This window comes from Anabrus simplex, chromosome 7 (assembly GCF_040414725.1).
Source record: "Anabrus simplex isolate iqAnaSimp1 chromosome 7, ASM4041472v1, whole genome shotgun sequence".
Lineage (NCBI taxonomy): Eukaryota > Metazoa > Arthropoda > Insecta > Orthoptera > Tettigoniidae > Anabrus > Anabrus simplex.
In genome coordinates, this window is record NC_090271.1 from 323583887 (window position 1) to 323607015 (window position 23129).

Genomic DNA, 23129 nt, shown 5'->3' on the forward strand with positions numbered 1-23129 from the left:
TTTGAATTTCGTAAGACAAATAGTTGCCAAGAAATTATCCCAATTTAGAAATTTGGAGAAACTATCTCACTTCATTTCAAAACCTCATATTGCACAAATGAGTTTTTTTTTTGAGTGGTTAGACATTGGCAGTTTAGAAATGGAGTTGACTGAATTTTAAGACAGCATTTATGGGTGAAAAATTTCGTACAACTTGATGAAGCATTAGTGAAAATTGAGTGTACTGTTCATGATGAATACTCTCTCCAGAAGACCTTAATACTTGAACAGTGGAACAGCTTTCCACAAAAGTTTTCGGTGATGAAGAAACTTCCTACAGCGCTACTTACTTTGTAAGCAGCTATTTTCTACAATGAATGTTGTGAAGACAAGTTATGAAACGAACTTAAATGACGTAGCTACGAAGTATTTTTGCGGTATTGGAAAAATACGACCACGAAACATGCAATCACATGTATTAGGTATTTTTCAATATATATAATAACATATTATGAAACATAATTTGGAATTAGCGATGGAAGTTGGTGGTGGCGGTGGTGAGTGGAGGCGGGGGTTGTAGCCATTACAAACGAAAATAACAAGTGGCACAGTAGACAGTTGAGAATAATAATCCAGACATAAAAAAGCACAGTAGTTGGAAAAGGTTCGCCATCCCTGGTCTAGGCTATAAACAAGTTTTATTCATAATCAGTCAGTCAGTCACTACTGATCTGCATTTAGGGCAGTCGTCTAGGTGACAGATTCCCTATCTGTTGTTTTTCTAGCCGTTTCTTAAATGATTGCAAAGAAATTGGAAATTTATTGAACATCATCTCCCTTGGTAAGTTATTCCAACCCCTAACTCTTCTTCCTATAAACGAATATTTGCCCCAATTTGTCCTCTTGAATTCCAACTTTATCTTCATATTGTGATCTTTCCTACTTTTAAAGACACCACTCAAACTTATTCGTCTAATGATGTCATTCCACGCCATCTCTCCACTCATTCAGGACAAATAATTTAGGTTCCCTATGGGAATCAACATCTACATCATTTGATGGCCAGGCAGGCATCAATTTTTGGAAATTGAGACATAGCTCTCATAGTGCATTGGCACTGCTGGTGACTTCAAGTAGCCTATGCAGTGGCCTCCACGGTATGCACTAGCCTTGCGTCTTGGGTGGTGTGCTAAGTCCCAACTGAAGAGCCTAACTTAGTACACGAGGGCGAAACGCAGGCAACCAAGAATGAGTTAGCTGGAAAATTTATAACAAAGAGGATAGAATAGAATAGAGATGAAACTCAATGATAAATTTCGGTTCCAAGCCACTTGGCGCTAGTAGTTTTAGTCTCTTTTCCGAGATAGCGCCACAGTGTGCATTCTGGTGCAATACCTTAGTATTACTATCAACAGATAGCGCGGAGAATTAACATCCGGCGCAGTGACGCACATCCGGTTATGCTTAAAGCCCCCCTCCCTTCTCCTGCCACCCCCACCCCCCGATCCCTACCATTCGTCGATTACAATGCAGTTCTACTATTTCCATGTCCAATACATTGTAATTCATATATTTTTATTTTCAAGTATTTACTATGTTGTAAATAATGATCTGATACCCCTAGTTCGTATGGCATACTATGTTATTGAGGACATAACCTCACACCTCAAAGCAGCTTTTAACTTCAAATGAATGATTGACACATTAACACAAAGCTGATATTATAACAAATACGAAATCCCTTCGAAAGCAAGACAACAGAGCACACCATATGCAAGACAAAGGGGTATCACATCAATATCCAAGTATCACATGAAAATAAAAATAACAGAATTAAATGCACTGAGACAGGAAATATATGGAACTACACTAATAGAACCATTCAGCTTTCAGCCCCTGATGTGTACTCAAACAGGAAATACAGGATTTCAGGAAGACTGGCGAAGATATATTTCAAATAAACAAGCACAAGGAAGGAACTAAGATTTACATCACAACCACATGAGCACTTGGAATTCAAACAACACAAATACTGTAGCATCATGGGAACTATCGATTAAAATCGATGTAAGTTCGAACAAGGTTAATCGATTGGGTAAAGTCGAATTCGATGCAATTCAGCAATATTATCTCCACAATGCTTGACGTTTTATGACTAATTAATTTGTGAGAAGTGCCCACTGATTGAGGTTAGACTTGAAATACTTTAAATACTTCACTTCGAGACAAACTGCCTTTAATTATTAACATCGCTCATTTCATGCTTACTTGCGTGCCATCTACAGAACGTGTATATAACTATTTACACGTTATGAATGACCTCCAGCGCCATCTAGAAAAAGAGACTGAAACTACCTGAAGCTAGCTACAGATTGGAACCAAAAGCCCTATTAGAGTTTCACCCCCCTGATTTATAATGTCCAATAACGGACCATTATATTGGTATTAGTTCGGAACATACCACTTATTGCAAGTGACTAATCTCATGTTTTAATCCATATTGAAATGTGTTATTTGCAGTAACAAAGTTTTTATTGTAATCCACCTGTTCAATACATTATAATGTCACATTTAAAATATCTTCATTACTTGACAAGTTATTTGTGGAACATGTTTCGCTCCCTTGCAGAGCATCATCAGCCAGATCTGAATCTCGAAGATTGGTTATGTTCGTAAACAATGACTCCAGAACTATTGAAACAATTTTTCACAAACTTAAACCTACTGTATTAGAACATCATAAAATACATAAACTTTGCTCATGCCTTAATAACACGGGCTTAGTAGGAGATATACATTAAAATTGTGGTAGAATGAGTTATTCTAAAATACTTAAAACAAGTAGCATATTTAACATCTTTGAAATAGGTGAAATTCAATCTTAAGAACTAAACTTGAAAATTTCTCTGCAATGAGATCTGGTAAAAAGTTTATACCCTTTAAGGATAAGAGTCTATAAAGATTCAAAGATCTCGTCAATTTGATAAGAATTGGACTTGTGACAGGATCAACCAAATCTGAATCTTGAAGAATGGTTACGTTTGTAAACATTGATTCAAGAACAATTAAACCATTATTTCACAAACTCAAACTTGATCTACTAGAGTATCATAAAATACAGAATCTTTGGTGATATGCCTTAATAACTTGAGTTTAGTAGGAGAGACACATTAAAATTGTGGTAGAATGAGTTGTTCTAATATCTTAGAAAGACTTGAAAGTCAATCTTAAGAACTAAATTTGAAAATTTCTTTGCAATGAGACAAAATAAGATAATGGGGATTGGCACTGTGCGATTTTAAATCTTAAAATCTAGAAGGAGGTCAGTCACTTATATGAAGTAAGGCGCGATCTGAATATCTGCCTCAACTGTTTTTGTGAAAGACTCATTCTTTAATTTCTTATTTACCTATGTATTGTTTTTGCATTTTATTCGGCTGATGATGACTCAGACTGGGGTTGAAACCGGTACCGCTTCCGCTTATAATTAAATAGAAATGTAATACTACATTTCTTATTTATTTGTGTTGAATAGGTGTAACTACGTTATTTGTATTTCAATTTAATTGTGATACAGTTCAATACGGAACATCATTTATTTTATTTATTTTATTTATTGGTGACAAAAGGTCCCATGAGCCTCTGGCTCGTGATAGGGACAATACAGTACATACTTTTTTAAGGCAACACAATAATTACATTTCATGACATTTTTATCTTTAAACGCTACTCTTTTGTCAGAAATCGCCCAGAACAAAGCGAGCTGTTTGACGATATGGTAGTTTAGGCGAAGGCGCCTAAAATGTAATTTTTTAAATTCCTATATTATTGGTCCTATTACAGGACAAAATTTATAGAAAATACACATTCCAAACATGTATGTTTTGTACAGTTTTACCATACCGACTATGATAATATAATGAATGAATTTAGTCTTTTGTTGCTGAGCGTTGCTAACATGGAAGTATTGTTTAATCGTGTTAGTCGGCGATGGTTTTTGTCATGATTATCTTAAGGTGTAAAACTGTGTGGTCATTGGTCCGGTATCGACAAGGAAAATAGTGAAGATGATTATTAAAAATGGCAAAAAAATCATAAAGGAATGATCGCTTGAAGAAGAAGACAGATATCTCGGGGTGAACTTTCAGAACGGAATTATTCAACACTGCATGATCTTTGTTCTCAAATTGGGGCTGCTGTCATCTTCTCCTTTCCTCCATGCAGAACAAAAGTCAGTCATAAATTTTGATGTGTGTCCAAGTTAATTTGTCCATTTCAGACAGCTGCACTGAACTATATTCCTCTGAAATTTCTCAAAGACAGCAATAAAATGGCAAAATGCACCCTGAAAAAAATCCTCGAGCTTCCTCCTGATACCTGACAATATGATATGCACACACCTGAAGTTCAGTGGTCTAGGACTTTTCCAATGTCAGTGGGAAGCAGTCCTGCAACAGATTAGTGATCTTGTTTCCTCACGAACCTACTACGCTGGCATAGCAGGGGGAGAGGTGATACTCCCACGTGGTGCGTCCTAGATGGCGGATAGGGGGTCCTAACCGGCTTCCCGGCAGACTTGAGCGAATTAAAGTAGCTCTTGCAGACCAAACCTACACCCCGTTGGGGGTGTGGGTGGGTGGGGGGGGTTTCAGGCAAAGAATACACCCACAGTATCCTCTGCCTGTCTTAAGAAGGGCGACCAAGGGATGATCGAATTAGAACCATGAGACTACTTGTAATTAGTACCACCACATGGGGTACACAATAAGTTTGTTTTTAGTAGCAACATTGTGTGAATCAGGGTGGGTTTTACAGTACCTGTGATTAGTACTACTATATGAGCGACGTCATGGGTCTGCCTTGCCTATGATTAGTACCCACTATGTGAGGAACACCACGTGATAGTACGAGTCCCTGTGTTTAGTACACCTGTGTGAGGAACACCATAGGTTTGCGTTGCCTGTAAGTGGCTCCGCAATTTGCGAAACGGCATAGGTTTGTGTTACGTGCACGTATTACATTACCTGTGAGTAGTACCATAATGTGTGGAATACTGTGAGTCTGCGCTACTTTTGATTAGTACCGCAAGATGACAAATACCATGGTTGTACTGTCCTGAGGGGCCGATGACCTGGATTTTGGACCCCTTTAGAGTACAAACATCATCGATTCAGGATTGTGCTTTAAAAGCAGTCCCTTGTACAGTTGATAGTGGAAACAATAGTTTGAAAGTAAAGTTAATATCATAAAGAATTATAAATTTTAATTACATTGAAGTGACATTTATTACAAAGGTGCATGAAACACTTTTCCTATTTACCTAATTAAAAATTACCACATTTGTCTCAGATCTCACAATACCCCATAAACACCTCTCTGAAGTCAGTAACAACGGGCTACAAAACCTGCACATTTCACCTTGTATCAGCTTATTCAATTCCAAGAATCGTCTTTTGGATTCTAAGAAAATAAGACAATTACTGAGAGATTAGGAATTCCAAAAATGATGTCAGCTTCCTCAAAGGGAAGAGGCGTTATGTTTAACTTTTTCACTCTGGTCTACTGCTGTAGCAATAGGAAGGGAGCTGTGCCACGTACATCCTGGCAAAGCTCCGTCTTAGAATTATTACTAACAGCAGTGGTAATTCAAATCTCTGTTTATATTTGATCCGCCTTCGTACTTTGTCCTTATAGTCAACCTCCTTATGTAGGAAATGTTTATTCTCTGACTAAATTTATATATATATATATCAAGCATCATTGCTCTTGTTTTGTTCTCCTCCTCTCATTCCGTTTGTGACTGGTAAAAATAATGATAGTGGAAATAATAGTTTGAAAGTAAAGTTAATATCATAAAGAATTATAAATTTTAATTACATTGAAGTGACATTTATTACAACGGTGCATGAAACACTTTTCCTATTTACCTAACTAAAAATTACCACATTTGTCTTAGATCTCACAATACCCCATAAGTTATAGTAAAGCATGGTACTAACTGATGGTTAAAACAAGAAGCCAGTGAGCCCTTTTAATTGATTAGCATTTCTTGAAGTTGTAAAAATTCATATGTCAGTCTTGTTAAATAGCACAAAAGAGGAAAAAGTAGAGCTAGAATTAATTAAGCATGTTCAGTCTATAATATCCAGTTTTGTGTGTCTTTAGAAAATTGAACAATTGCATCTCTGTTCATCCAATCATTGCATTTTGTGCTTATTAAGAGAGTGACTAGGTATCTGTTCCAAACTTAAAAACATGTAAAATAGCTTTGATTTATCTTGAGTCATAAGTAGTTTTTTTGAGTTGTTGCTAAAATATTTCTCTTCTATTAATAGGCTGTTGAAGAAGCTTTTGTACCAGTGATAAAAATGAATTTTGATGGAATTGAAATAGATATGCTGTTTGCCAGATTGGCATTGAAAGAAATTCCAGATGCAATGGTAAGGTCTTGCATTCAAGCATTGAATTTTCCAGTTGATGATGTGTTATTTAATGAATGTTATTGATATCATTTATGTTTCCAGGACCTTAGGGACGATAACCTTCTGAAAAATTTGGACCAGAAATGTGTGCGTAGCCTCAACGGATGTCGAGTCACTGATGAAATTCTGAGGCTTGTGCCAAATATAGAAAGCTTCCGTCTCTCCCTTCGTGCCATAAAACTGTGGGCCAAAAGTAAGAACACTACTTCTGTTGCAAAAAGAAAAAAGTAACCCTAGTACTGTAGTCATTAACAAGAAAGTTAGGTAACACTACCATCATCTGTTCCAAAACTGGACTGTATGCACATACTATATAAATGTTTGCTGGTCTCGGTCTATTTCCTTAATGGATAGGATTTGCATACAAATGATTATTTCTGGTAAATGTTTTTTTTTTCTTTCTAAATTCTGTTAAGGCTTGTCCTGTAAATTAGTCTGCATACGTGGTAATCTGCTGAAAGGGGAAGAAATAAAGAAAGGCTGCATAAGGAATGTTTGAAATTATTCTAATTTTGGGGTTATTTAGATTTTCTTTCCGGTGTGCTTTGGTGACCATCAGATGTGTCTGTTCTTACTTTTTAAGGAAATGTTTATTCACATGGATGAGGGATAGATTTCTGGAGTTCTTTCAGGGTAGTTCCCACAAGAAAGGGTAGACAAGAATACACTAGTTTCATTTAGTAACAAGGGATGAACTAATCAGGGTGATAGCAGAGTGGCACTGGCTTCTCCCTAACGTGGTCATGGTTCGAGTCTTGGCCAGTGTATGTGGGATTTTTAAAATGAAGAATACATGTAAAATGGGACATGTTGCTGTGATCACTATGTCAACGGTCACTTAAAAGAACAAGCTTGCTTGCTTGTTTGAATCAGGGTCAAGTGCTAAGATGTGGCAATAGGCAAAAATTAGATCTCAAGATGGGGTACAGAGTGGGTAAGTTTGGTATAGACATTGAAGCTAATGGGAATGGAGAACTCCTTTGAATTTACGTGTGTGTTAGAATAGAATTATTTAGATATAATATTGTGGCTAAGTTTTTTTATAGTTTTTTCGTGGAGGACTGCCTAATAATGTAGTGTTCAGTTTAAGAACGCTATTTTATTAGCTCTCAGTTTTTCTAATATCTGAAGCCATCTCTTTTCAGTTTCGACTCAATTAATTTATAATTGTTTCAGTAGACTGAAGAACCTAACACATAAAATAAATAAAAGTCGCAAATTTAATATGTAGGTGAGGGCGTGTCCCGCAAAACCCATCTTGTGGAAGAGACCATAATTGTTTTTCAACTTCCCCTGTTGTTTATATTTGTTGTGCTTGTAGCTCGCCCTTCCTTCTTCATATATTGTTGCACTGTTGTTACCACTGATTAGTGGAAGGTACTGTGCTATTGATCATTTAGGGTCTCTGTAAATTTCGATATATGCTGGGTTTTCATTTCTTGCATTAGATTTATGTATTCCACTTTGTCGTTTTTATTTTCAGAACATGGAATATACAGCAATGTGCTGGGCTACTTGGGTGGTGTGTCATGGGCCATGCTAGTAGCACGGACATGTCAGCTGTATCCAAATGCTGTAGCTGCTACCCTGGTTCACAAATTCTTTCTTGTTTTTTCGAAATGGAAATGGCCACAGCCAGTTCTTCTTAAGCAGCCTGATACTGTCAATTTGGGTTTTCCTGTCTGGGATCCTCGGGTAAGACATTCACATCTGTATTCAAAATAGCTGTAATATGTACTTTTGTGGCTTTTTTTGATAGTCTATAGACTATGAGAAACGGAGACCATGTAACCAAAGAGGTAAGGATACAAAAGGGTGTAAGACAAGGTTGTGTTAGTTTGTTGTAATAAAATCTACACGCCTTCACTAATTAATACCAAAATTTGCACCAAGGCTTATGGGGTACTCGGGCAGACTGTCTGTAGAGGTAGTTATTTTATCAAAGATTTAATAAAATGAAATTGGTCATAATATGTGATACATGGGTGGAAGGTTTTGCATGTTGATGCCATTTTCGTTACCAAAGCTCTTGAGAAATAGACTGGACACATGAAAAGCCTGGAACTTAGAATAGCAAAGAATAATAGAATGGGCATGGAAGAATAGCAGGGAATATGGTCAAACCTGATACAGAGGTACAGGACTAAACTATGTGTTGGTACTTCCCTGCATTGTGTTCTGTGCTATAATCAAGTGATTTATACTCTCATACATGCATGCCATCCCTTCTGATTTACCCGGAAACTTTCCGGTTTTTAACTCGTCTTCCGATTTTCTGATTTATTTCTTACTTTGAATTTTTGACCAATATAACCTCTAGTACGGCTAATACTCTTCCCCTAAGATAAAAGATAAATTCTTACGTGCTTGTGTAATTTACAAAACCTCATTTTAAAGCATATTTATATGATGCTTTATTTCGTGAGTGTTTTGTCCGTCGCGTTCGGTATCGTGTTTACAGCAGCGTGTGCACTTTATACAGCTGGGGATTCAGGCTGGCAATCGTCCTGCAAGCAAGAGAGGCTAGCGACTCAGTTAATCGAGACGAAAGAATGAGTTCGTTATTGTGTTGTTCACGTGCTGTTAACATCGTTTCTGTGGGTAGTTTCGTCGGAGTTGTAGGCCACGATTTTTTTTGGAGAAATTTCTATGCTTTCCCCCTTTGTCAAAGTTGTATGTTAATAATGCGTGGGACATATTGAATTGTTTTGTATGTAGTAGTTTTGCGTATTTAAGTGCATAATTTTAATGAGTTGAATGAATTTAAGGGGTTTGTGTCGGTGACAGTTTCTGGTATTTTCTTTTCTCGTTGTCTTGTTTGAGTCATCAGTCCATAGACTGGTTTGATGCAGCCCTCCATGCCACCCTATCCTGTGCTAACCTTTTCATTTCTACGTAACTATTGCATCCTACATCTGCTCTAATCTGTTTGTCATATTCATACCGTGGTCTACCCCTACCGTTCTTACCACCTACACTTCCTTCAAAAACCAACTGAACAAGTCCTGGGTGTCTTAAGATGTGTCCTATCATTCTATCTCTTCTTCTCGTCAAATTTAGCCAAATCGATCTCCTCTCACCAATTCGATTCAGTATCTCTTCATTCGTGATTCGATCTATCCATCTCACCTTCAGCATTCTTCTGTAACACCACATTTCAAAAGCATCTATTCTCTTTCTTTCTGAGCTTGTTATCGTCCATGTTTCACTTCCATACAATGCCACGCTCCACACAAAAGTCTTCAAAAACATCTTTCTAATTCCGATATCAATGTTTGAAGTGAGCAAATTTCTTTTCTTAAGAAAGCTCTTCCTTGCTTGTGCTAGTCTGCATTTTATGTCCTCCTTACTTCTGCCATCGTTAGTTACTTTACTACCCAAGTAACAATATTCATCTACTTCCTTTAAGACTTCGTTTCCTAATCTAATATTTCCTACATCACGTGCCTTCGTTCGACTGCACTCCATTACTTTTGTTTTGGACTTATTTATTTTCATCTTGTACTCCTTACCCAAGACTTCATCCATACCGTTCAGCAACTTCTCGAGATCTTCTGCAGTCTCAGATAGAATAACAATATCATCGGCAAATCTCAAGGTTTTGATTTCCTCTCCTTGGACTGTGATTCCCTTTCCAAATTTCTCTTTGATTTCCTTTACTGCCTGTTCTATGTAAACATTGAAAAGGAGAGGGGACAAACTGCAGCCTTGCCTCACTCCTTTCTGGATTGCTGCTTCTTTTTCAAAGCCCTCGATTCTTATCACTGCAGACTGAATTTTATACAGGTTGTAGATAATTCTTCGTTCTCGGTATCTGATCCCTATCATCCTCAGAATCATAAATAGCTTTTTCCAATCAACATTATCGAATGCCTTTTCTAGATCTACGAATGCCATGTACGTGGGCTTGTCCTTCTTGATTCGATCCTCTAAGATCAGACGTAAAGTCAGGATTGCTTCACGTGTTCCTACATTTCTCCTGAAGCCAAATTGATCTTCTCCCAACTCAGCTTCAACTTGTTTTTCCATTCTTCTGTAAATAATACGTGTTAAAATTTTGCAGGCATGAGATACTAAACTAATGGTGCGGTAGTTTTCACACCTGTCAGCACCGGCTTTCTTGGGAATAGGTATAACAACATTCTGCCGAAAATCGGATGGGACTTCTCCTGTCTCATACATCCTGCACACTAAATGAAATAACCTTACCATGCTGGTTTCTCCTAAGGCAGTCAGTAGTTCAGAGGGAATATTATCAATTCCAGGTGCCTTGTTCCTATTTAGGTCACTCACAGCTCTGTCAAACTCTGACCTCAAAATTGGGTCTCCCATTTCATCAGCATCAACAGCCTCTTCATGTTCCAGAACGAAATTATCTACATTGTTACCTTGATACAACTGTTGGATATGCTCCTGCCATCTTTCTGCTTTGTCTTCTTTCCCTAGAAGTGGCTTTCCATCTGAGCTCTTAATATTCATGCACCTAGATTTCCTTTCTCCAAAAGTTTCCTTGATTTTCCTGTATGCAGCATCTACCTTTCCCAAGACCATACAGTCTTCGACATCCTTGCACTTCTCCTTCAGCCATTCTTCCTTAGCTACCCTTGCAGTTTCTATCCACTTGATTCTTTAATCGCCTGTATTCTTTTCTGCCCTCTTCATTTCTAGCATTCTTGTATTTTCGTCGTTCATCGATCAGGTCTAGTATCTCCTGAGTTATCCACTGATTCTTAGTTGATCTTTTCTTCCTTCCTAACATTTCTTCAGCCGCCCTACTGACTTCATTTTTCATGACTCTCCACTCTTCCTCTATTGTGTTTCCTTCAGCCTTTTCATTTAGTCCTTGTGCAACATGTTCCTTGAAACAATCTCTCACACTCTTTTCTTTCAACTTGTCTAGATCCCATCTTTTTGCATTCTTTCCTTTCTTCAATTTCTTCAACTTCAGATGGCATTTCATGACCAACAAGTTGTGGTCAGAGTCCACGTCTGCTCCTGGGAAAGTTTTGCAATCCAACACCTGGTTTCTGAATCTCTGCCTAATCATAATGAAGTCTATTTGATACCTTCCAGTGTCTCCAGGTCTCGTCCACGTATACAGCCGTCGTTTGTGGTGTTTGAACCAAGTATTGGCAAGGACTAAATTATGATCAGTGCAGAATTCAACCAGCCGACTTCCTCTTTCGTTCCTTTGTCCCAATCCGAATTCTCCTACTGTACTACCTTCTCTTCCTTGGCCTACCACTGCATTCCAGTCTCCCATCACAATTATATTCTCGTCACCTTTTACATATTGAATTAAATCGTCTATCTCCTCATATATTCTTTCGATTTCTTCATCATCCGCTGAACTAGTAGGCATATAGACCTGCACTATTGTGGTGGGCATTGGTTTGGTGTCTATCTTGACAACAATAATTCTTTCGCTCTGCTGGTCGTAGTAGCTTATCCGCTGCCCTATTTTCTTATTCATTATTAAACCAACTCCTGCATTTCCCCTGTTTGATTTTGTGTTGATAATTTGGTAGTCGCCTGACCAAAAATCTTGTTCTTCCTGCCAACGTACTTCACTTATACCAACTACATCTAACTTTAGCCTATCCATCTCCCTTTTCAAATTCTCTAACCTACCACAACGATTCAAACTTCTAACGTTCCACGCTCCGACTCGCAGAATGTCAGTATCCTTTTTCCTGGTGATCGCCCCCTCTCGTGTAGTCCCCACCCGGAGATCCGAATAGGGGACTAGTTTACCTCCGGAATATTTTACCCGGGAGGAAGCCATCATCAGTACATCATTCATTCAGAGAGAGCTGCATGTCCTCGGGAGGTAGTTACGGCTGTATTTTCCCGTTGCTTTCAGCCGTGTAGCAGTATCAACACAGCTAAGCCATGTTGAGTATTATTACAAGGCGTATCAGTCAATCATCTAGACTGCCGCCCTTGCAGCTACCGAAAGGCTGCTACCCCCCTTCTCGTTATGGCCAAAAAATGTAACAAATGTTATCTCCAAGTGTTCAGAGTACGTATAGATTTCCGTTCATGTTACTGTCTGAAAAAGTAAACTGCCGTATTTTCTTGCCTAAATAACGCCCTTGCATAATTCACGTATGCCAATATTTTTGGGTCCAAAGTGGAGAAGAAGAAATGTTCACGTATTTGATGCTCCCACAACTTCGGACATCCATCACGCAGCTCCTGATGTTTTTCGAAATAAAGATGTCAACTACTCAAGTAGCAGGCTTCCTGTTGCGAAAGCGGACTTTCTAAATACAGGGCAACGTGCTGTTATTAGCCGGCTGGAAATCCCACTGCACTAGTTTTACGAGTGTTTCGGGGACGGGACATTCTGTAATCTCAAAATTGTTTGAGAGTAAAGTAACTGCATCATACAAACTCGTGGTGATCAGTTACGCCGAAACATACGGGAACAGGGTAGCGGGCAGCAAGTATTAAGTGTTCAAATGAAACGTGCATTACCACGGTAACAGAAGTGCACTTAAAGCGGCCAACAAGTCTTGCAAAGCATTTCGGGAACGAATGTGGCAAGTTTCCGCATGTAGAGGAGGATCTGCTTAATTGGATGATTTTTTTATGTAATGTTGGATAAGCCGTTTCTCAGGAAATGCTGTATTTTAAAGAATGACAAGTAGCCGCTGCATATGGAATCCATGTCTCTGAATGAAGGTTAGGTGAGGCTTGATTAATTTTATGAAGAGAAATGGACTTTCTCTTCGATGAAGAACATCATTATGAATGACGAATGATTTCAACCATTTTCATTGCTTTGTGATTGAGAAGCGTAAAGTGAAAGAATATTTGATCCTCCTGACAGGAACCGCAGGTCAGACGCCAATCAGTTTCCATATGCCACAAAGTCGAACAATCGATAAGAAAGGAACATGCATCGTTATCGTACGCTCTACCGGAAGCAAAAAACGATGTACTGCAGTGCTTGCTGTAACAGCTGACGGCAGAAAGCTTGTGCCTTACATTGTTCTAAAACGAAAAACAATGCCTAAAGCAAAATTTCTGCGAGTGATCCACATTCGTATTCAAGAAAAAGGGTGGATGGACACGTCACTCGTACAAGATTGGATATGAATGGTTTGGGGTAATGTAGCAGGGTCCGTCCTTTGATGCCTGGCCCTTCTCGTGTTGGACTTTTTTTTTTTGCCGGTATGTCATTGTTATGACATTACATGTATTGTACTTTTATTTGTTCATGTTAATTTCATTTCAGGTCATGTTATCAGCTCGAAGAATATTTTCCAGTGTTGGTACTTCAAACCCATGTGTATAACTTACCTGATGTACTCTATTTGACTTTTCAGAAAGACAATCTCACTCCAGAATTTTACGCCAAATGACGATACTGCAAATGAGTTGAACCAATTGTGTTTATATTATATTTGATGTATCTTTTAAATGTAAATGAATTGTTAATAATTTGTAAATATCTGAATTCCTTGAATAATTTACGCATCTTAAGCTTTCGCTTGTATGTTTCGTCAAAAAAGTGTGTTAATTACGCAAGAAAATGCGGTATTATGCATTTTGTTGCATGTCGGTGTGACATAAATATTATTTGTATGTGTCATAAATGAGAATGATTAGGTACATTTTCTTGCAACGATTTTTATGTTTTCTTGGTTTAAGATTTTAAATTTAATGGTCAATTTGCATTGTAACTGTAGGATATGTATGCCTTTTATCCTGACCTTTTTTCACCTAGACCGTGGTGGAATATATGTGATGAAATCCAAGAATTAAAAAAAAAAAAATCTTTCTATTTTTGGTTTCTAAAAGTTGGCAGGTATGTACTCTTAGAAAATTAACATCTTACCAGGCGAGTTGGTCGTGCGGTTAGGGGCGCGCACCTATCAGCTTGCATCCGGGAGATAGTGGGTTCGAATCCTACTGTCGGCAGCCCTGAAAATGGTTTCTGTTGTTTCCCATTTACACACCAGGCAAATGCTGAGGCTGTACCTTAATTAAGGCCACGGTCGTTTCCTTCCCAGTCCTAGCCCTTTACTACCCCATCGTCGCCATAAGACCTATCTGTGTCGGTGCGACGTAAAGCGAAAAAAAAAACCCCCACCTCAATCCTATAAACGAGTCGGACAGGTCGTAGAGTTAGTTATATCTTAAAAAAAGATATCATACAATTGGCCATATTAATATGTGATATACAGGTTTTATACCAAAACTCTTAAGGGACAGACTGGACAAACAAATAGCATGGAAATTGAAATAGCCAGGAATATCTATGATACAATCTAGCAATTTATTTTATGGAAAATTAACCTCAGTTCCATAAATGAGTGATCTTATGAAATGATTTGTTTACAGGTGGCAGATTTTACTGCATGATACAACATGGAATTTAAAATAGCAAAGAATATCTGTTATACAATCTAGCAATTCATTCTCTGGAAAATTAACCTCAATTCCATATCCGGTACCAAAGTCCGGAATGAGAAAGGAGGAGGGTTTGCTGGTCTGGCACCCAGCTGTAAAACTGCCAACGCCGAGTGTTGGGCGGCGGGAAATAACCTGACTCCCTAAGGGGGCCAACGGATTCGGGTGAATGAGCCCCTTTGGGTGGGGTGATGGTCCCCACAGTGGAGGAAATGCGACTGGAATCCATTATGCAGCGTCTGTTCTCCAGGTTAGGGGCGGCTGCACAAGGCGTCTGTACTCCAGAGGAGCGGCCTCATTATCACCTCACTGGATCATATCCTGAGTTGTAATTCTGGACTTAGTCCCACACAGGTGACACCTTGACAGTCAACCATGGAAGATCTTTTAAGGAATACTCCACTAGCTGAACCAAGAGTTCAGAGAAGGCAGCATTCGGATACGGTGGGCTGCCACCTGAAAGATACCGTGAAGTCGGAGGCACGGAAATACCCCAGTACTACATACACGAATGAGACAAAATCAAGAATCAAACCAAAGCAGATAACATACTTCTCTACACACAACATAAACTGACTCATGCAAACCAGTAAACTAAAAGTGATCACCGACATAATGGACCAACACGAAATGCTTATCATGGGATTACAGGAAATTAGAAACACTGACCAGGATGCCTTGGAATCTCAAGGGTACAGACTTTATAAAGGTATACCCGGGAAGAGAGTGATGAAGAATGTCCCACAATTTGGAACAGGATTTTTGGTCAGCCTTAAAATAATAAACTCAGTTCAAGAATTCAGATCACAGTCTCCACGACTCTCAACGCTCACCTTAAAGGCATCTAATAAAATCTATACTATATTAAATGCCCATGCTCCCACTAATGATAAAAACAACTCCTCAAAAGACCAGGAGGAAACAGGAGAATTTTGGGACCTATTGGACCAGACCATAGAAAACATCCCCAAACACCATATAAAATTATTAATAGGCGACTTCAACGCTCAACTAGGCAGAGAAAGAAAATACCATGACATCATCAGAAAATGGCCAGCACACAAGAACAAATAAAAATGGAGAGAGACTAGTTGACCTGTGTCGAAACCATAATTTAATCTCAAAATCTACATGTTTTAAGAGGAAACCTCAAAAACTCAAAACATGGAAACACCCTGACTACGCTAAAGGAGAATGGCAACTGGATCACGTCTGCATGGACAAATACCACCACAAAGAGATCTATAACGTCAAAGTCCTCCGAGGAATAGACACAGGTTCAGATCACTACGTAGTTAAAATTAAAATTAAACTCACTCCCCAGAGGAGACAACAAAAGCAAGCCCTTAAAACTAAAAGAAAAATAGATCCTACCCAGCTAATCAACAACAAAAATTACCAGAAAGCAACTGAAAAAATAAAAATCACAGATAAACTTGAAGACTTAGTACGCAACCTTAAACAAATTGCAGAAGATCTGGCTCCAATTAAACCACGTAAAAAACACCAATGGTGGAACAGTGAATGATGAAATAGTGGAGAAAAGACATCAAACATAGCTATTACATCAGTCCCCAAAGACAGAAATATCCTATCAAAAGCTAGTAAAACAGAGAAAAGAAACTACCCAAGTCTTAAGAAGAATAAAAAGACAACATCATAAGGACACCCTGCAGTTAATTGAAGAACAGTTCAGTAAAACTCAATCAAGGGACTACTACAAAACCTTCAGAAAGCAGCTCCAAAAATATGAACCCCCGACCCTACTGATGAAGGATGAAGATGGTAAGCTGGCCCATAACAATAAAGACAATGCAGAAATTCTGGCTAAACATTTCAACAAGCTTTTAAATTGTGAGGAACCTACAGAACTCCTTCATTTGGACACCAACACCCCGATTAAAACATCACAAGAAAACATCAATCCCCCCACAATAAAGGAAGTCTACCAAGCTCTGAATAAATTAAAAAACTACAAAGCGCCAGGAAAAGATCTGACCTTTGCGAAAATCTGGAAATAAGCAGGAACATCAGCAAAAGTTGCTCTCCATCAACAACTTGTCTCTATCTGGATTAAAGAAGAACTACCAGAACACTGGACAACAGCCCTCATTCATCCACTGCACAAAAAAGGGGACAAAACCGACCCTAATAACTACAGGGGAATCTCGCTCCTAGACATAACATACAAAATATTTTCAATAATCATCCTTAATAGGATAAGTTTACAACTTGAGAAAGAACTAGGAGAATATCAAGGAGGTTTCAGACCCTGGAGGAGCTGTTCTGATCAGATCATGAGTCTTAAGTTGATAATGGACTATAACAGGAGAAGAGACAGAGATATGGTGATAACATTTGTAGATTTCAAGAAAGCTTATGATTGCATCCATAGAGAATCTCTGTTGAAAATTTTAAGACACCTTGGACTACACCCCAGATTAATAAACATGATAAAATTGACTCTCACCAATACCAAATCAAAAGTGAAGTTTAGGGGTGAAACATCAGAGACATTTGAAATTAAAACTGGACTACGGCAGGGAGATGGGCTCTCACCACTATTATTTAACTGTGCTCTAGAAATGGTAATGAGGGAATGGTTTAGAAAATGTCCCCCCAAAATAAAGATTGGCCAAAAAATCAAAACAAATTGCCTGGGTTTTGCTGACGATTTAGCATTACTAGCAGTGGACATAAAAGAAGCAAAAACCCAGATATCAGAACTTCAAAACATTACAAATAAAATTGGCTTCAAAATATCATTAAAAAAAACAGAAATTATGCCCCAAAAACCAACACAGCTAAAAGAAGTCACCATAAATGGTAATAAAATCAAAATAGTAACTCAGTTTAAATATCTTGGAGAAGTAATAACACATAACTTAAATGAAAAAATCTCAATCCAAGTAAGAACAAATAGATTAGCTAAAGCACAAAATTAACATGGGATATCTACAAAAAGAAATGTCTATCAATAAATACAAAAATAAAACACTACAACACAGTTATAAAACCGGAAGCTACATATGCAGCAGAAACACTCTTTTACCTGAATAAACAAAGACTGACAGACTTCAGAAAATTGAAAGGAGGATTGGAAGAACCTGCATCAACAAAAAATACCAGAAAGATGGACAGTGGCGGTTAATACCTAACAAAGTCGTGTACAAAGAGCTAGAACCCATTACAGATACTATGCATAAGAGGAGACTGGGATTCTTTGGACATATCATGAGGATGCAGGACTCGAGACTTCTGAAACAACTAGTACAACACAATCTTGTCTCAAAAAATACCACAACAGGATGTAAATGGATCAGAGAAGTAAGAGAGGATCTGAAGGAAATAGGCCTTACAATAGAAGACACCACAAATAAGATAAAATTGAATACAAAATTCAAGAATACAAACCTCCGCTTTACCCTTCCACAAAACAAACCAACAACACGCATATTTTCAACTGAGGAAAGGGCACGAAGATCGGAGCGTCTGAAGAAGTACTGGGAAGACCGCAAAGCCTGAACAATCCCTTCCAAGAGACCTGAACGACGGACTGACTAAAGTGATCCTATGTGGTCATAAAAGAAGAAGAAGAAATGAGTATGATATTGTATTCACACCTTCACATATCATCTGTGATGCTCAGGAGCCATGGCCAAGCTTCATAGAGATTACAGAGATTCCAGACTAAACTGTTTGTTGGTCATATTTTATTCACACCTTCACATAATTATCATTTGTGACACTCAGGAGCCATGGCCAAGCTTCATAGAGATTTCAGGGTACTGGACTAAACTGTTTGTTGGTGCAGGGTGTATGGTATTTATTCATAACTACTCAGAAAGGAAGAAAAGCACATCATATATGCACATCATATTTTCCTAATTTATGTCATTTGTTAAATGATTAACTGATTGCAACAAGACTACTTTCTAAATAAAATTCTAAACACATGTAGGAAGCTTTCAGAGAATTCCCTTAATTATTTCCTTTTGACAGTATCCTTACCACAGCTGTACATTGCAGCAATTGGAAAGCCTGCTCTGAATCTTTGACCTCAACTCCGTCATTAGGGAAAATCACCGAGCTCGATAGCTGCAGGCACTTAAGTGCTGCCAGTACCCAGTATTCGGGAGATAGTAGGTTCGAACCCCACTGTCGGCAGCCCTGAAAATGGTTTTCCGTGGTTTCCCATTTTCACACCAGGCAAATGCTGGGGCTGTACCTTAACCCTTAATTAGTCGCTTACGAAGATTTTCTCCGGGCCGATTACATTTTGCACGGTACTGAACTTCCCAGTTGAACTGTGGGTCTCCCCATCCCTATACCTTTCTCCTTGTTCATTTGGACCCATCCTGTCAGCTTTTCGGCACGATCGTGCATCTTGTGTGCGAGTGTGGGATCATTGTTTTGACGAGTGACATCGCCTGGACATTTCCTCTGTGTGCGATTAATTAAAATACCTTAAATTTTAGTGCATATTTGTATTTTATTTTGGAGGTCGGTGACCATATTGTTTTGTTCTTCTAAACTTATTTTAGAAAAATCTATATATATAAAATAAGAGTTTTGTCTGTACATTGCTCAGAATTGGAATAGAATGGTATTTCTGCATCGGTCATGACCACAGTAACTAGAAAATGCACTTTTTACTTTTCCGTAATTTCTGTCTGTATGTATGTACAAGCATCACGAGAAAACGGCTGAAGGGAATTTAATGAAAATCGGTATGTGAAGTCGGGGGATGAGCCGCTACAATCTAGGATATAAATCATTTTATTCACGCTGAGTGAATTGGTAGTTTAGGGGAAGGCCTAAAATTTAACTTTCAAATATTTATATTATTAGTGGTCCTATCGATAAATATTGCACAACTAAAGTTATACAGAGTTAAATTTACGATCATTTCTGTCATACATTGTTACCGTACCCGCTATGATAACACAGATATTAATCAATTTGTATTTATGTTGCCAAGTCCATATCAACGCCGAGCCACGGGACAATGGGTTAACAGAATTTAATGAAAATCGGTATATGGAGTCGGGGGATAAGATACTACAGTCTAATTTATAAACAATTTTATTCACCCTGGATGAAATTGTAGTTTAGGGGAAGGCGCCTAAATTTATTTTTTAAGTACCGATTTTATTGGTCCCATCAAAAAGTACTAAATAACAAATGTTATAGAGAATGCAATTTCCGATCATTTATGTTTTATTCAGTTTTACCGTACCGACTATGATAAGAGTGGTATTTCAGAGTCGGAAGAAAACTAAATGTGAAGACCTACAATAAGATGTACAATATTATAGGTTAGGATCCACCTTTCAATACTCCGTAATAAGATGGTAAAAAGTAGTTACAACCTGTTTAATGGGACCGGTTTCAACACATTTTAAGTGTCATCATCAGCCAATTTGCGAAGATCTTAAAACAACTAGCACATTGAATACAGGCAAAAAATTAACATTGTATCATAACGTAGCAATTCAGTAAATGTAAATGTAAATGTGTTTTGAACATTTACTGAATTGCTACGTTATGATACAATGTTAATTTTTTGCCTGTATTCAATGTGCTAGTTGTTTTAAGATCTTCGCAAATTGGCTGATGATGACACTTAAAATGTGTTGAAACCGGTCCCATTAAACAGGTTGTAACTACTTTTTACCATCTTATTACGGAGTATTGAAAGGTGGATCCTAACCTATAATATTGTACATCTTATTTCTCTATTCAATACGGAACAATAATAAAGTTTTTAACTTTAAAAGACCTACAATATCGAAAGCGCATAGCATTGATCAACAATAACATTACACTGACCATTGTTTGTTGTGATGTTCTTTGTTTCTTATGCCGCCGCTCAACTCTGATAGATGGGATTACTGCTGTGTACCGAGTTTAACAGCCTGACTGAATATTGGCGGGAAATAGCTGGGGAGTTAAAAAACTTTCTTCTTTAGCATGACAATGCTCTGGTTCGTACATTTTCTGATACTGCTGGTACATAACACACTGGTTCATCATAGTAGTAGTAGTAGTGTAGTAGTAGTAGTAGTATGACCTGGTCTAGAATAATAATTTAAGCCTATTCCAAATTATAAAACCACAATTAACTAAATAACTCAAAATTCAACACTGAAAGAGCCGTTTCTTAAGAAGAGCTTCTTCCTCTTCACTTTTATTAAATTCTTCATTCATTTTAGTTAAAATTAGCAGTGAAGGGGGCGTTTCTCCTCTGGCTTGGAGGAAAAATTTGCCTCCAAGTCAGATAGATTTTTCCGCCGCCAGTGTAGTGAATTGAGATTTTTCCGACTCATCGGGTACTCCTAGGAAACAGATTAGTAAAAGGGCATAGTTACCCTGGGACTCTCCACTATTCGACCCCCCTCCGCCGAAAAAAAAACTAAGAGTGTTCTCGGATCACGGCTGTCTGCAGCCTGGTCATTCCAGCTCTGGAACTTTGGACTGTTAGATTGGCAGCGTAGTACTGTTCGTTAAAAGTGAGAAAATAGTTGGTTTTTAATTTGATCGAGTAGGTAGTTCATATGAAAGCATTGCTTTTACTCGCGCCATTCCTACTGATGTCGTTGTAATGACCTATGTTCGTTTCAGTTGGGAAAAACACTAACACAGTCTTTCTGAGGATTTAAACAGGCAGATGGAGAGTGAGTGTCTGCCATTATAATGAAATTCCCCAACCTGATTGTGACTGATGGTAGGCAAGTGGGCCTACCATTACAATGAAAATTCCCTAACCCAGTCTTCATATGAGAAAAGACGTTTCCCCGTCGCGTGTATAGGGCTACGTTAAGAGCTATAAAATTTAATACAGTCTTGCTTACAACGTATACACTACCTAACCTAGAATTCTGTATACAATGTAGAATCCCGTAGCGAAGCACGGGTACATCAGCTAGTATTTCATATGATGTGATCGTCGTAGGTAATGGCGAGTCTCACGAATTTAATATCATAAGATCATTCGACATTCTGCTATTCGAGTATTCTCCTTTTAGATCAAACCAACTGTGTAAAAATAACCTGCAAGAACTTAAAAGGGTTTATTTTAATTATACCGAAGAATATAGCAAACGAACATACCAAAACAACATTTCAAAGGATGAAAATGATGTGCAATTTTTAACCCCGGAGGTTACCTCCATGTGCGACTAGTAACGTAATACTTTTTGCGCGACTAGACAAGGGTTAATTAAGGCCACGGCCGCTTCCTTCCCATTCGTAGCCCTTTCCTATCCCATCATCGCCATAAGACGTATCTGTGTCGGTGCGACTTGAAGCAACTAGCATTTTTTTTTTTTTTTGCTAGGGGCTTTACGTCGCGCCGACACAGATAGGTCTTATGGCGACGATGGGATAGGAAAGGCCTAGGAGTTGGAAGGAAGCGGCCGTGGCCTTAATTAAGGTACAGCCCCAGCATTTGCCTGGTGTGAAAATGGGAAACCACGGAAAACCATTTTCAGGGCTGCCGATAGTGGGATTCGAACCTACTATCTCCCGGATGCAAGTTCACAGCAACTAGCATTAGGGGAAATCATAACTACAGTGGAACCTCGATTCTCCGTTTCTGGAGGGACTATGATAAAAAAACATACAACACGGGAAAACGAAAAATCCGGGACCAAATGAAAAGCATCCAACAATTTGGCTAAACATCACATAAATGAAATGTATAATTATAATCTTACAAATGGTCGTAAACCAAACTAAACTATAGCCCCAATGGGCCTTTGCCTGCCAAGCGACTTCTGCTCAGCCCAAAGACCTGCATATTATGAGGTGACGCACAGTCAGTGTGACGAATCCTCTCGGCCGTTATTCCTGGCTCTCTAGACCGGGGTTGCCATTTCAAGTCCGTGGGACCATTGAGTGGAACTCAAGTGCCATCCGGTCATGTGCGATATGAAATGTGGAAGAAAAGCGAAAAATTACAAAGATGAATATTAAAACTAGGAAAGCAGGAGTTAGGAAACCGATACAAAACTCTCTGTGTTTGCGTCATATCGCATCTGTACGCTGGCTATTATTATTGTTGTTGTTGTTGTTATTATTATTATTATTATTATCCTTATCCTAGTGTAATGGTTATAGCGTCTGCCATGCCAACTGGCTATGGGCCCGGCCCGGCACCGTATAGGCCCACCCCTTACGCTTCAACAAGCAGCGCTTAAGTGCTAGGCCAGCCCCACTCGCCTCCGCCCGCGGTCGCGTAACAGA

At 38.5% G+C, this 23129-nt stretch overlaps 1 protein-coding gene across 4 annotated transcripts in view; it reads left to right on the plus strand.

Annotated features, from left to right (window-relative positions):
• The window catches only part of hrg (hiiragi), a 210618-nt gene that overhangs the window by 104747 nt on the left and 82742 nt on the right, over positions 1–23129 (plus strand). For all 4 annotated transcript variants that reach the window (XM_067151793.2, XM_067151794.2, XM_067151796.2 and 1 more), the window contains exons 6-8: positions 6315–6419; positions 6504–6654; positions 7945–8156. In XM_067151793.2, coding sequence (XP_067007894.2) covers positions 6315–6419; positions 6504–6654; positions 7945–8156 — 468 coding nt within the window. The remainder of the gene's footprint in view (positions 1–6314; positions 6420–6503; positions 6655–7944; positions 8157–23129) is intronic.